The sequence below is a fragment of the Heterodontus francisci genome, chromosome 8 (assembly GCF_036365525.1).
Source record: "Heterodontus francisci isolate sHetFra1 chromosome 8, sHetFra1.hap1, whole genome shotgun sequence".
Lineage (NCBI taxonomy): Eukaryota > Metazoa > Chordata > Chondrichthyes > Heterodontiformes > Heterodontidae > Heterodontus > Heterodontus francisci.
This window is the reverse complement of record NC_090378.1, coordinates 23,395,445-23,410,486: the sequence shown is the minus strand read 5'-3', so window position 1 is coordinate 23,410,486 and position 15,042 is coordinate 23,395,445. Positions and strand designations below refer to the sequence as shown.

The following is a 15,042-nucleotide window of genomic DNA, read 5'->3' as shown; positions in this document are numbered from 1 at the left end:
GTTGAGTGAGTAGGCAAATGCATGGCAGTTGCAGTATAATGTGGATAAATGTGAGGTTATCCACTTTGGTAGCAAAAACAGGAAGGCAGATTATTATCTGGCTATAAACAGAGGGGAATATGCAACGAGACCTGGGTGTTCTCGTACACCAGTCGCTGAAGGTAAGCATGCAGGTGCAACAGGTGGTGAAAAAGGCAAATGTTATTTTTTTTTTTACTCATTCTTGGGATGTGGGCGACGCTGGCCAGGCCAGCATTTATTGCCCATCCCTAATTGCCCTTGAGAAGGTGGTGGTGAGCTGCCTTCTTGAACTGCTACAGTCCATTTGGGGTAGATATACCCATAGTGCTGTTGGGAAGGGAGTTCCAGGATTTTGACCCAGCGACAGTGAAGGAACGGCGACATAGTTCCAAGTCAGGATGGTGTGTGACTTGGAGGGGAACTTGCAGGTGGTGGTGTTCCCATGCATTTGCTACCCTTGTCCTTCTAGTTGGTAGAGGTCACGGGTTTGGAAGGTGCTGTCTACGGAGCCTTCGTGCATTGCTCCAGTGCATCCTGTAGATGGTACACACTGCTGCCACTGTGCGTCAGTGGTGGAGGGAGTGAATGTTTGTAAATGGGGTGCGAATCAAGCAGGCTGCTTTGTCCTGGATGGTGTCGAGCTTCTTGAGTGTTGTTGGAGCTGCACCCATCCAGGCAAGTGGAGAGTATTCCATCACACTCCTGATTTGTGCCTTGTAGATGGTGGACAGGCTTTGGGGAGTCAGGAGGTGAGTTACTCGCCTCAGGATTCCTAGCCTCTGACCTGCTCTTGTAGCCACGGTATTTATATGGCTACTCCAGTTCAGTTTCTGGTCAATGGTGACCCCTAGGATGTTGATAGTGGGGGATTCAGCGATGGTAATGCTGTTGAATGTCAAGGGGAGATGGTTAGATTCTGTCTTGTTGGAGATGGTCATTGCCTGGCACTTGTGCGGCACGAATGTTACTTGCCACTTATCAGCCCAAGCCTGGATATTGTCCAGGTCTTGCTGCATTTCTACACGGACTGCTTCAGTATCTGAGGAGTCACGAATGGTGCTGAACATTGTGCAATCATCCGCGAACATCCCCACTTCTGACCTTATGATTGAAGGAAGGTCATTGATGAAGCAGCTGAAGATGATTGGGCCGAGGACACTACCCTGAGGAATTCCTGCAGTGATGTCCTGGAGCTCAGATGATTGACCTGCAACAACCACAACCATCTTCCTTTGCGCTAGGTATGACACCAGCCAGCAGAGGGTTTTCCCCCTGATTCCCATTGACCTCAGTTTTGCTCGGGCTCCTTGATGCCATACTCGGTCAAATGCTGCATTGCTGTCAATGGCATTCACTCTCACCTCACCTCTTGAGTTCAGCTCTTTTGTCCATGTTTGAACCAAGGCTGTAATGAGGTCAGGAGCTGAGCGGCCCTGGCGGAACCCAAACTGAGCGTCACTGAGTAGGTTATTGCTAAGCAAGTGCCCCGTTATAGCACTGTTGATGACACCTTCCATCACTTTACTGATGATTGAGAGTAGGCTGATGGGACGATAATTGGCCGGGTTGGATTTGTCCTACTTTTTGTGTACAGGACATACCTGGGCAATTTTCCACATTGCAGGGTAGATGCCAGTGTTGTCGCTGTACTGGAACAGCTTGGCTAGGGGCGCAGCAAGTTCTGGAGCACAGGTCTTCAGTACTATTGCCGGAATATTGTCAGGGCCCATAGCTTTTGCAGTATCCAGTGCCTTCATTCGTTTCTTGATATCACGTGGAGTGAATCGAATTGACTGAAGTCTGGCATCTGTGATGCTGGGGACTTCAGGAGGAGGCCGAGATGGATCATTAACTCGGCACTTCTGGCTGAAGATTGTTGCAAATGCTTCAGCCTTATCTTTCGCACTGACGTGCTGGGCTCCCCCATCATTGAGGATGGGGATATTTGTGGAGCCACCTCCTCCAGTTAGTTGTTTAATTGTCCACCACCATTCACGACTGGATGTGGCAGGACTGCAGAGCTTCGATCTAATCCATTGGTTATGGGATCGCTTAGCTCTGTCTATCGCATGCTGCTTATGCAGTTTGGCATGCAAGTAGTCCTGGGTTGTAGCTTCACCAGGTTGACACCTCATTTTGAAGTATGCCTGGTGCTGCTCCTGGCATGCCCTCCTGCACTCTTCATTGAACCAGCGTTGGTCTCCTAGCTTGATGGTAATGATAGAGTGGGGGATATGCCGGGCCATGAGGTTACAGATTGTGGTTGAGTACAATTCTGCTGCTGCTGATAGCCCACAGCACCTCATGGATGCCCAGTTTTGCATTGCTAAATCTGTTCGAAATCTATCCCATTTAGCACGGTGACAGTGCCACACAACACGATGGACGGTATCCTCAATGTGAAGGCGGGACTTCGTCTTCACAAGGATTATACGGTGGTCACTCCTACCAATACAGTCATGGACAGAAGCATCTGCAGCAGGCAGATTGGTGAGGATGAGGTCAAGTATGTTTTTCCCTCGTGTTGGTTCCCCCACCACCTGCCGCGGACTCAGTCTAGCAGCTATGTCCTTTAGGACTCTGCCAGCTCGGTCAGTAGTGGTGTTACCGAGCCACTCTTGATGATGGACATTGAAGTCCCCCACCCAGAGTACATTTTGTGCCCTTGCCACCCTCAGTGCTTCCTCCAAGTGGTGTTCAACATGGTGAAGTAGTGTGTCATCAGCTGAGGGAGGGCGGTAGGTGGTCATCAGTAGGAGGTTACCTTGCCCATGTTTGACCCGATGCCATGAGACTTCATGGGGTCCGGAGTCGATGTTGAGGACGCCCAGGGCAACTCCCTCCCTACTGTATACCACTGTGCCACCACCTCTGCTGGGTCTGTCCTGCCGGTGGGACAGGACATACCTAAGGATAGTGATTGCAGTGTCTGGGACATTGTCTGTCAGGTATGATTCCGTGAGTATGACTATATCAGGCTGTTGCTTGACTAGTCTGTGGGACAGCTCTTCCAACTTTGGCACAAGCCCCCAGATGTTAGTAAGGAGGACTTTGCAGGGTCGACAGGGCTGGGTTTGCCGTTGTCGTTTCCGGTGCAGAGGTCAATGACGGGTGGTCCGTCCGGTTTCATTCCTTATTATTAACTTCATCGCGGTTAGGTACAACTGAGTGGCTTGCTAGGCCATTTCAGAGGGCATGTAAGAGTTAACCACATTGCTGTGGATCTGGAGTCACATGTAGGGCAGACCAGGTAAGGACAGCAGATTTCCTTCCCTAAAGGACATTAGTGAACCAGATGGGTTTTTACAACAATCGACAATGGTTTCGTGGCCATCATTAGACTAGCTTTTAATTCCAGATTTATTAATTAAATTCAAATTCCACCTTCTGCTGTGGTGGGATTTGAACCCATGTCCCCATAGAAATACCCTGGGTCTCTGGGTTACTAGTCCAGTGATAATACCACTACGCCACCGCCTACCCTATGTTGGCCTTCATAGCGAGAGGATTTGAGTACAGGAGCAGGGATGTCTTGCTGCAATTATACAGGACCTTGATGAGGCCACACCTGGAATAATGTGTGCAGTTTTGGTCTCCTTATCTGAGGAAGGATGTTCTTGCTATCGAGGGAGTGCAGCGAAGGTTTACCAGACTGATTCCTGGGATGGCGGGACTGACGTATGAGAAGAGATTGAGTCGGTTAGGATTATATTCGCTGGAGTTCAGAAGAGTGAGGGGGGATCTCATAGAAACCTATAAAATTCTAACAGGACTTGACAGGGTAGATGCAGGAAGGATGTTCCCGATGGTGGGGGAGACCGGAACCAGGGGTCATAGTCTAAGAATACGGGGTAAACCTTTCAGGACTGAGATGAGGAGAAATTTCTTCACCCAGAGAGTGGTGAGCCTGTGGAATTCGCTACCACAGAAAGCAGTTGAGGCCAAAACATTGTATGTTTTCAAGAAGGAGTTAGATATCGCTCTTGCATCTAAAGGGATCAAAGGATATGGGGAGAAAGCGGGAACAGGTTACTGAGTTGGATGATCAGCCATGATCATAATGAATGGCGGAGCAGACACGAAGGGCCGAATGGCCTCCTCCTCCTATTTTCTATGTTTCTGTGTTATCGGATAGGCGGGCATGTGGATTTATCAGTTGAGCCATGAAGTTATTGAATGGCGGAGCTGGCTCGAGTGGCTGAGTGACCTGCTGCTCCTAATTCATCTGTTCGTATTCGGCCCAATTGATCTAATACATTGTATATGGTCCACACTCTCCCCTTACTTCACCTAACTATATCTGCATATCCTCTATTCCTTTCTTCTTCATGTACTTATCTAGCTGTCCTTTGAATACATCTATGCTGTTTGCCTCAGCAACTTCCCGGGGGCATGTGGTAGCAAGTTCCACATTAAACTACTCTCGGATAAAGAGGGTTCTTCTAAATTCCTCATTGGACTGTAAGTGTGTTTCTCTTGGTTTTTCTGGAGCTGAGAGCCAATACTGTGGGTTCTTTGTACTTCATTTTTTAAAAAATGATGTAATGCTCTGATTCACATCTGAACTCTTGCCTAAAATTGTGCCACATTCTGACTCAACTCACAATTCTTCCTGGTTTACATTAGATATGTTTAATTTTTAATGTAAGTTTTATATTTCCAAAAGGAGCATTAGCTGGTCAATTCAAAGGTTTAAAATGTCGTGATACCAACGGGGCATTTTGTTGATGTTGAAATTTGTTTTTGTGACAGAGGAATTATTCTCTCACACAACACAGGGTTAGATGTATGCCACAGCGCCATCTGGTGGCCTGTTCCATCCTTTGCTACTTCTGGTTCTTTGTTTGAACGAAGGTGTGATTTGGATCCTGAGAGTTTTCAGCTCCAAGTTTGCAGATCGAAGAGAACATTGACCAAGATTAAGTGAGCTATGCAGAAAAAAGGGATTTTTCAGAAACTAGGATTTTTTTTTTAAATCGTCCTCTTTCATGTCTTTGGGTTTCTCTCTTGTCCAATAAAATAGACTGGAGTTACTCAAAATTGACCTCAGTCCTTGTTTATTCATTCCTGTCTGTGAGTAAATAATTAAGATTGGGGGCTTCCACTATGTAGAGAATTGCAAGTGTAAACCTATGCTCAATTCTATCTGCCCCACCCTGCTCCCCCTACCATCACTTTAAAATATTGACCAACCTCTGACTTTTTTGTTTCTAATTTAGATCATCAACATTTTTCTGTATATTCCTAACCATGCTTGCTGCTGGGGATCTTTTTCTCTTTATTGGCTCAGTAGTATTTCATGCCAACCCCTTTTTTTTTGTTCACCTTTTTAGGTTTGTTTACTCACTTTTGTTTATTGATTTCTGCTTTTTAAACTCACTTGGAGTCCACCTGCATGTAGGGAATGAGATCCAGGTCCGTATAAGGTTCCCCCACCCCTCTTGTTCGTTCATGGCCCAGTAATCTGTTCTTCCTTTGTGTTGATTTGGTAGGTTTTTCTTTTGTTGAAATCATTTGGGTTTTTTTTTTCAGGAAGCTTGTTAAAACATATGGCAAGGGCTAAAGTTTGTACAGTGACCTGCCATTAATTTTTGTCAGTAATCTGGTTCTCAATCTGAAACAGTTCAGATCCGTAATAATTGCTTTATGTATTGCAAGTTTGAAGACAAGATGATGATTGTTTATCATAGTCATACTATGTTGAGGAAGTTGCCAAGCTAAGATGATCAGATCAAGTCCAGCTTCTGCATTGTTCGTGCACATTTTTAAGTGATTAACAACAGATCAGCAAAGAATAAGTTCCCTTGTCTCATTTGCTTAAAGGAAAAAGGAGTGTTACTATTGTTTTTTAAAGTAGTGACATGTGATTTACCATTTGAAGTTGGTTTGGAAAATTTTCAAAGAATGGGAATCAAAAACTGATGTATGATATATTGTTTTCTAATCAGTTTAATTCTTATTCAATATTTAAGTCACCTATAATTTTGGATGAAAAGTAAGTTATAAATGTTTTTCCAGCATTATTAAAATCTTTAAAGCAAAATATTTAGAAACATTAATTTTGAATTATTCCGCAAACAACTTTTCTTCCCTTCTATTTCATAAATGGTATTTTGTTATTTTTAAGGTGTACAGGGGAGCATGGGATGAATCACAGGTAGTCTTAAAATGCAGACTTGAAGAACCTTTCCGCTTTGATTTGGATTCTAACATGGAGCCAAGGAAAGAGATGGTGTTATTTGACAAGCCAACAAAAGGGACATCCATGGAAGAATTTCGAGAAATGGTTTACAATCTCTTAAAAGTAAGCTTTGGTATACATGTTCAAAATTAGCACAAATTTTACTTAAAGAACAGGTTACATAATTGTCTTTTCCTCAGGCAAAGCTTGGTGATCAGACAAACCTCCAGGAGCTACTCAAGTTGGTTGTCACCGTAGCAGATGGAAATAAAGATGGTCATGTCTCCCTTGCAGAAGCAAAATCTACATGGGCATTGCTGCAGCTTAATGAGTTTCTGATCACAGTAATTCTCCAGGACAAGGAGCATACACCAAAACTACTCGGATTCTGTGGAGATCTTTATGTAACAGAAAAAGTTCACTACAATTACCTGTATGGACTCACTATTCCTTGGGTTTTGGAGTTCTTCATTCCTTCTGGTCTGAGGCGTAGTATGGATCAGTGGTTTACTCCCTCCTGGCCCAGAAAAGCTAAGATCTCAATAGGACTCTTAGAATTTGTTGAGGATGTCTTTCATGGAACATTTGGTAACTTCCTTATGTGTGACATGAGTGCAAATAACATTGGCTACAATGTTAAACATGATTTAAAAATGATAGATATGAGAAAGGTTGTACCAGAAGTTAGTTTCAAACAACTAATTGGAGGCCGGCACTGCGAGACTGATGTGGATTGTGTCTATGGTACAGACTGCAGGACAACATGCCATCAAAGCAAAAAGCAGTGCACCACGGAATTGGATCAGCCAAACCTGACCAAAGTCTGCACATTGCTGAAAGACTACCTTTTAAATGGTGCTCCTTCTGACGTGAGAGAGGAACTGGAAAAGCAGCTGTACTCCTGTATAGCTCTCCGAGGTGTAGCAAGTCAAATGGAGATGGAACACTCCTTGATATTAAACAACCTAAAGACATTGCTGTGGAAGAAAATTTCTCATACAAAAGATTCCTAAACACTAATGGAACAAGAAAATTTTTCATGATTGATTAAGCATCATTAGAATTTTTTTTTTCATAAGTTCTAGTTGTTCAGTTTGATCATATAGTACAAAACAGCATCCTTCACAATGTTTCCCTGTTTCTTACTGTTAAAAAAAAAACTAAAACCACTAAAGATTTTATTTTTAGTTTGTGGTTATAAATGTTGCTGCTTTTCTTTAATGGGTTAAAAAAAACACTTACACAGCATGAGAACTTTTTAATGTCTTTTTTTAACTATTGTTTGTAACATGACTATTTATTTTCAGAGAAGAATACTGGTTAATGTTGACACTCCTCTTAGCTTAAATAAAATTACATGTTAAGATGGTAAACTGGAAAAAACATCTGTAAATCAAAAAGGTTGCTTTTCCTTCTATTTTAGAATAGGAAGAATTTTGAAATGCATTAGAATTGCAACTATATAATTAGAATGCAAAATTTGTTTTACAAAAAATTGTAATTGAGCACTTTATATTTGTTCATCCTGTTGGCTGAGTGTACAGTATTTAAAAATCCTATGACAGCTTTTATGCCTCTAAATGGCCATTAAAATTCAGGTTGTTTGTCCAAAAGACATTAAGTAAGGTGCCATCTGAAAGATTACTGCACAAGATAAGAGCCCATGGTATTGACGATAATATATTAGCACAGATAGATGATTGGCTAACTAGCAGAAAGCAAAATTAAGATAAATGGGTCATTTTCTGGTTGGCAAACTGTAACTAGTGAAGTGCCACAGGTATCAGTGTTGGGCCTCAACTATTTACAATCTATGTTAATTACTTGGATGAAGGGACTGATTTGTAGCCAAATTTGCTGACGATACAAAGGTAGGTAGGAAAGCAAGTAGGAGGACAGCGTCTGCAAAGGGATATAGACAGGTTAAGTGAATAGACAAAAATTAGGCAGATGGAGTATAATGTGGGAAAATATGAGATTATCCACTTTGGTTAGACTAGAGAATAAAATATTATTTAAATGGAGAAAAGACTTCAGAATGCTGTGTTGCAGAAGGATATGGATGTCCTCGTACAGGAAACAGAAAAAATTAGAATGCAGGGACCAGAAATAATTAGGAAAGCAACTGAAATGGCCTTTATTGTAAGAGGGATGGAGTATAAAAGTAGGGAAGTCTTACTACAACTGTACAGGTCGTTGGTGAGACCGCACCTAGAATACTGTGTATAGTTCAGGCCTCCTTATTCAAGGGGGGTTATATTTGAATTGAAGGCAGTTCACAGAACATTCACTAGCTTGATTCCTGGGATGAAGCGGTTGTCTTATGAGGAAAGGTTGAGCAGGTTCAGCCTATACTCATTGGAATTTAGAAGAATTCAGAGGTGATCTTTACTGAAACGTATAAAATTTTAAGGGGGCTTGACAGAATAGATGGTGAGAGAATGCTTCCCCTCGTGGGGGAACCTAGAATTGGGTGGCATAGTTTCGGAATAAAGGATCTCCTTTTTAAGACAGATGTGGAAGAATTTCTTTTCTGAGAATTGTGAATCTTTGGAATTCTCTACCCATAGAGCTGTGGAGGGTGAGTCATTGAATATGTTCAAGGCTGAGATACAGATTTTTGAACTATAGGGGAATCCAGGGATGGACAACAGACAGGAAAGTAGAGTTGAGGCCAAGATCAGATCACCCATGATCTTATTAAATGATGGAGCAGGCTCGAGGGGCCAAATGGCCTCCACCTACTCCTATTTCTTATGTTCTTAAAAGCTCATCTTATGCATATAGTAATTTCTAAAATGTCACCCATTGCATGAATACATCTATTATGTGCAATAAACAGATTACCTGGTCATTATCACATTGCTGTTTGTGGGAGCTTGCTGTGTCCTACATTACAACAGTGACTACTCTTCAAAACCACTCCATTGGCTAGTTCTGAGGTCATGAAAGGCACTTAATAAATGCGTCTTTTTCCCCTTTATCCTGCTTCCCTTGAAGTCAGTGAGTCATCCTAAGGTGATGTTACCCCTCTATAATCCTGCTAAAGTACTTCATGTGTGTTTTTATCTTGAACAGTAAATGTCAGCAGTCTATTGAACCATGCAGTTCTCAGTGGAGACATTGGGTAGAGATTAAGAAATAGGGCTTTTTGTTTTATCCCACCCTTGTCTTAGCATCTCAGATTTCTGCCTCAGTTGAGGTCATCAGCCAGCTGAGTATAAACTAGATGTCAATCCTGGATCTTCCTGGTCAGGATAATTCAGTCCCACATCAATGAGTCGTTAGTGGTTGTCACTCTCAGTTCTCATCAACAATTGGGTTACATTATAAAGTTAAATAAAACCGTTTCACCACTACTGGTCTAGACTGTTCCACTGCTATTGATGTCCCTACTGCCCGGTATAACTATCCACACTGGTACATTTTAGTGGTCTACCCTCCTGACTTATCTGGCTTTTTGTGATTTCTCATTGCTGTGACCGTCACGATCAGCCTCACCATCATCCATCAATATCTCTGTGATCTCCACTGCTGTGCTCTTGGTTCACTACCATAGTTTCCGTGACCACCTTGAACTCCCACCACTGTATTTTTTGACCACCTGCGATGTAGACATTTCTTCTGCTGGTTGTAGCATTTTAATTTTCCACAGCTGGATGATTGGTAGAAGTTGTCCCCATTTATTGGCCTAAATCAACCAATGAGGGATTAATCTCTTTCCAATCATCTCGGCCTAGGAAACTTGAACAGCTGAAGCTGGCAGTTGAATGAACTTAAATACACAAATAGAAAACAACTAGCCTTGGACTTTATGAGCTGAATAATGGAAGTTGGCTCCTGGGATCCACAAAGAACAGTACAGCACAGGAACAGGCCATTCGGCCCTCCAAGCCTGCGCCGATCTTGATGCCTGCCGAAACTAACACCTTCTGCACTTCCGGGGCCCATATCCCTCTATTCCCTTCCTATTCATATATTTGTCAAGATGCCTCTTAAACGTCGCTATCGTATCTGCTTCCACCACCTCCCCTAGCAGCAAGTTCCAGGCACTCACCACCCTCTTTTAGAGATACAGCACTGAAACAGGCCCTTCGCCCCACCGAGTCTGTGCCGACCATCAACTACCCATTTATACTAATCCTACACTAATCCCATATTCCTACCACATCCCCACCTGTCCCTATATATTTCCCTACCACCTACCTATACTCGGGGCAATTTATAATGGCCAATTAACCTATCAACCTGCAAGTCTTTGGCATGTGGGAGGAAACCGGAGCACCCGGAGGAAACGCACGCAGACACGGAGAACTTGCAAACTCCGCACAGGCAGTACCCAGAATCGAACCCGGGTCCCTGGAGCTGTGAGGCTGCGGTGCTAACCACTGCACCACTGTGCCGCCCCAGTGTAAAAAAAACTTGCCTCGCACATTCCCTCTAAACTTTGCCCCTCGCACCTTAAACCTATGTCCCCTAGTAACTGACTCTTCCACCCTGGGAAAAAGCTTCTGACTATCCACTCTGTCCATGCCGCTCATAACTTTGTAAACCTCTATCATGTTGCCCCTCCACCTCCGTCGTTCCAGTGAAAACAATCTGAGTTTTTCCAACCTCTCCTCATAGCTAATGCCCTCCTGACCAGGCAACATCCTGGTAAACCTCTTCTGTACCCTCTCCAAAGCCTCCACGTCCTTCTGGTAGTGTGGCGACCAGAATTGCACGCAATATTCTAAGTGTGGCCTAATTAAGGTTCTGTACAGCTGCAACATGACTTGCCAATTTTTATACTCTATGCCCTGACCGATGAAGGCAAGCATGCCGAATGCCTTCTTGACTACCTTATCCACCTGCGTTGCCACTTTCAGTGACCTGTGGACCTGTACGCCCAGATCTCTCTGCCTGTCAATACTCCTAAGGGTTCTGCCATTTACTGTATACCTCCCACCTGCATTAGACCTTCCAAAATGCATTACCTCACATCCATCACAGAAGGGATGTAAAGTCTTTGTCTATGACAAAAAACCTGTGTTGAATAATAAGCAATTCTGTTGGATGTGCCATATATTGGGGACTCGTGCTCCAATATAAACAGTCAAGCTATTCCATAGAGAGCACATTTTATGGGCATGCTGTTGCTACATTTAATATAATTAAGCAGACTCCATACATAAATCCACTAAACACCATATTGCATATCTTTGTTTGTGTGTAATACTTTAATTTTTAATAAAACTGAAATCCATTTTATTCCCAGTATGTGCTGTCAACAAGTTCTGTGGGGTGTTGGGTTTAGTTGACATGTTGTTAGCATCCTTCTATCTATGAAAGATGATGGACACGCAGCAAACAATACATTTAGATGGGGTGTCTTCTCTTGGTGCACTTTTGCTGATGGCTGTGAAGGCCGATCCTTGAGAGGCAGGTTCTGCCACACATGATTTTGTCAAGTGACACTGACTTGTTTTTGGCATTGGCGCCTGTAGTCAAGCTGCTGTAGCCACTGGCCGTTGTGATAGTGCATGCCAGTCCATAGGATGTCGCCATTTCCCTCTTTCGCCAGCTAGCGACTTCCCGGTACAATCGCCGATATTTAGGGCTTTCATGTCACGCTTGCAAGCATCTTTGAAGCAGACCTTTGGGAACCCCACTGGTCATCTGGTCCCGGCTACCTCACCATTTAGAAGGTCTTTGGGTATGCAACTGCCTTCTATCCTGCGGATGTATCCAATCCACCGAAGCTGCCTGTTTAATGCCAACTCACCCGGGTGCTTTCCCTTTGAGAGCACTGCTGCATTTGTGATTTTGTTCTGCCATATAGCCTTGTAAACCATCAGCTTGGTCGTAAGGGTTAATTTGGGGTTATCCTCTGCACGTTTCACGAGTCAGCCAAAGGTGATAGCTGCTTTTCCTAAGTATGTATGGAGATCTGCATCAAGGGACAGATTGTCTGTCACCATGGACCCAAGGTAGCAGAATTTGTGAACCGCTTCCAATGACAAGCCTGTTGTAGATGAACCAGAAAAAATTGGATTGAACATAGCAATGCAGAGATCTCCTGATGGGAACATTGATGTGGTAAGCAAAATGTTTTATTTTGTTTTGATTATATTAAGCTGTCACTTCCATCATAAAATTTAGACAGAAAACATCACAATTACACAAGTCACTGTGACAAGTTTTTGCTTTGAGATCTTTTGGTCAGAATCAGTTTCTTCTGTTTATGTGCAGGTGTTAGTTCATATTTTCAGCATTTACATTTTTTGTCACCTTTAAATTACATGTATGCCTCCTGCTTGACAGTTGTATATTTCCTATGAGTGTATATCTAACTTGTTTCCCCATTTTGTTCCCAGAGCTCCCTTCCACCATGTGCAGTGTTTTTATGAGGATGGACAGATGACTTGAGCTTAGGACACATGCATTACTGCAGTGTAACAAGCAGTATTGATTGTACCTTACAAAAATATTTACACAGAACTAGTGATCTGCTGTGGCATTAAACATTATTATTCTGCAGTCTAGAGGAGGGTTGTGATTTTTAACTGCATTCCCAGTGGAAATACAGGTAATTGTGGCTCAGGTCAATCAGAGACAGTGACTTGTAAATTTTAGGATCCAAGTTATAAGAAAGCAGGATGAAATGCCTGGGTTTCTTAATTTTAATTTCCTGGAGCATTTTTTCAGTACATTACAAATGCCTGCCTCTGGTTTATTATATACTTTTTAAACGGCACAATACATTTGCATTTAGCAGTTTGATCAGTGGGTACCTTCCGGCATTACTCACAATTCAAATGATGAACACCATTACTTTTGAATCTTACAAAGAGCTATCCTTGGCAATCTTTTTTTTCATCTACAGGCTGCCACTTAGCAACACCATCCAAAAACACAATGTCAGGTTCCATGTGTACGTTCATGACACTGCTTTATCTCACCTCTCTTGACCACCCCCTTTCCCCTTCCGCCCCCGCGTATCTCTGATGTGTCACTGCTTGTTTAAAATCCAGTACTGGATGAAAATATTCCCTCCACCTAAATATTGGGAAGACCTAAGCCATTGTCTTTGGTTCCCTACTACAAACTCAGCTCCCTCGTCTGGAACTCAACCAGACTGTCTGTAACCTTGATGTTGTCTTTGACCCCAAGATGAGCTTCTGACCATATTAACACACCATCACAAAGACTGCATTGCCCAAATCTGACCATCTCTGCTGAAACCCTCATCCATGCTTTTGCAAACTCTTCAGCTTATTTCAGTGCTCTTCAGCCAATCTTCCACACAACATAAATTGGTGCTTTCTGCTGCCCTTAATTTATACCAAATCCCTTCCACCCATCACCCCAGTGCTTGATGGCCCCTGATACAGTAAGGCCTCAATTTTAAAATTCTCATCCTTGCTTCCTAATCCTTCTTCTCCCCATCTATAACCTCCTTCAGCCTTACAAGCCTTTAAGATATGTGCCCTCCTCCAATTCTGGCATGTTGCACATCTCTGATTTTAATTGCACCACCATTGGTGCTCACACTTTCAGCTACCCTAGATCAAGCTCTGGAATTTCCTCACTAAACCTCAAGAACCTTCTTAAAATCTACCTCTTTGACCATCTATCCTGATGTATCCTAAAATGAAGCAAAAAACTGCAGATGCTAGAGATCTGATGAAAGGTCACAGAGCTGAAGTGTTAACTGTTTCTTCACAGATGCTGCCAGACCTGCTGTGTATTTCCAGCACCACTTTTATCCTGCTATCTCCTGTGGCTTGATGTCAAATTTAAATCTATGACCTCTGTTTATTGACCCACTCAATAATCTATTCTTTTATGAAAAACTCTAATCAGTCAATGCTTAACCTTCTCCGTACCCTTTCTAAAGGTCTTTATACCTTTCCTGAAGTGCCTAGAATTGTCCACATTACTCCAGGTGAGGCCTAACCAAGTGTTTTAGAATTTTAGGTAAACTACCTTGGATCAAATAGCTTAATTTTTCCACAAGGGAACTATGCACTTTGGAAAATGTTTTACGGGCCAGGTTAGATGCAACATTAGCAAGTATCGTGTGAGTTGCACCATGTGATAACATTGCGGCTCATCTCCCTTAGCAGTGCACCATCTCTTACATCTGTTTCTAATTTTGTCACATCTGCATTCCACTCTCGCTTTCTTTCACGATATGGCTCTTACACTTTGCTCCTTGTCTCTTGGTAGACTTTGGTGTGGTACTAAGGAAATGATGCATTGTTGAAGATGCCATCTTTTGAATGCTAAAGCAATGCCTTGCCTGCTTGCTCAGGTGGATGTGAAAGAACCCAAAACACTACAAAGACTAGTTCTCAGTTAACCCTCCCCCCACCCCAGCCCACCAATATAACAACAAACTCCAGAAAGGCAAGATGCAAATTTATAAAGTTTAGAGATCCCTACATGTGCAGGCGTACTCCTAGAGTTTAGACAGCTGAGATCTCCCCAGCAGAAGTATTTGCTCGCAGGATTATCTGAAGCTGAATTGCACCCCAGTGATCTTTATGCCCAAGTACAATTAAAAGAAAAGGCAGCACTGGCAAGAAGAAACCTACAGTTCACTCTACACCTGGATTATTCTTAAGATGGCATTGTAAACTAGGCAAATGCTCCATCAGCAAAATCAACACACCCTTTTCTTGTGCAGAGGGATTCAAGGCAGCACAAGAATCTCCTGCCTGTCTTAAAATTGAAGTGGATCTCTGCTAGCTGCAACACGGGAGGGAGGGAAAAGACCTCTCACTGTAAGGTTAGTAAAACTCAAATTAAGTGCAGTTTCCTTTCCCTTCATATTTAATCAACACAAACAGAAGCAA

General features: G+C 42.9%; 1 protein-coding gene across 6 annotated transcripts in view; it reads left to right on the top strand.

Moving 5' to 3' along the window:
- The window catches only part of LOC137372695 (divergent protein kinase domain 1A-like), an 83,589-nt gene extending 72,156 nt beyond the window's left edge, over positions 1-11,433 (top strand). For all 6 annotated transcript variants that reach the window (XM_068036800.1, XM_068036799.1, XM_068036795.1 and 3 more), the window contains 2 exons: positions 6,149-6,325; positions 6,403-11,433. In XM_068036800.1, coding sequence (XP_067892901.1) covers positions 6,149-6,325; positions 6,403-7,215 — 990 coding nt within the window. In that variant the 3' untranslated portion in view covers positions 7,216-11,433. The remainder of the gene's footprint in view (positions 1-6,148; positions 6,326-6,402) is intronic.
- Positions 11,434-15,042: the final 3,609 nt, after the last annotated feature.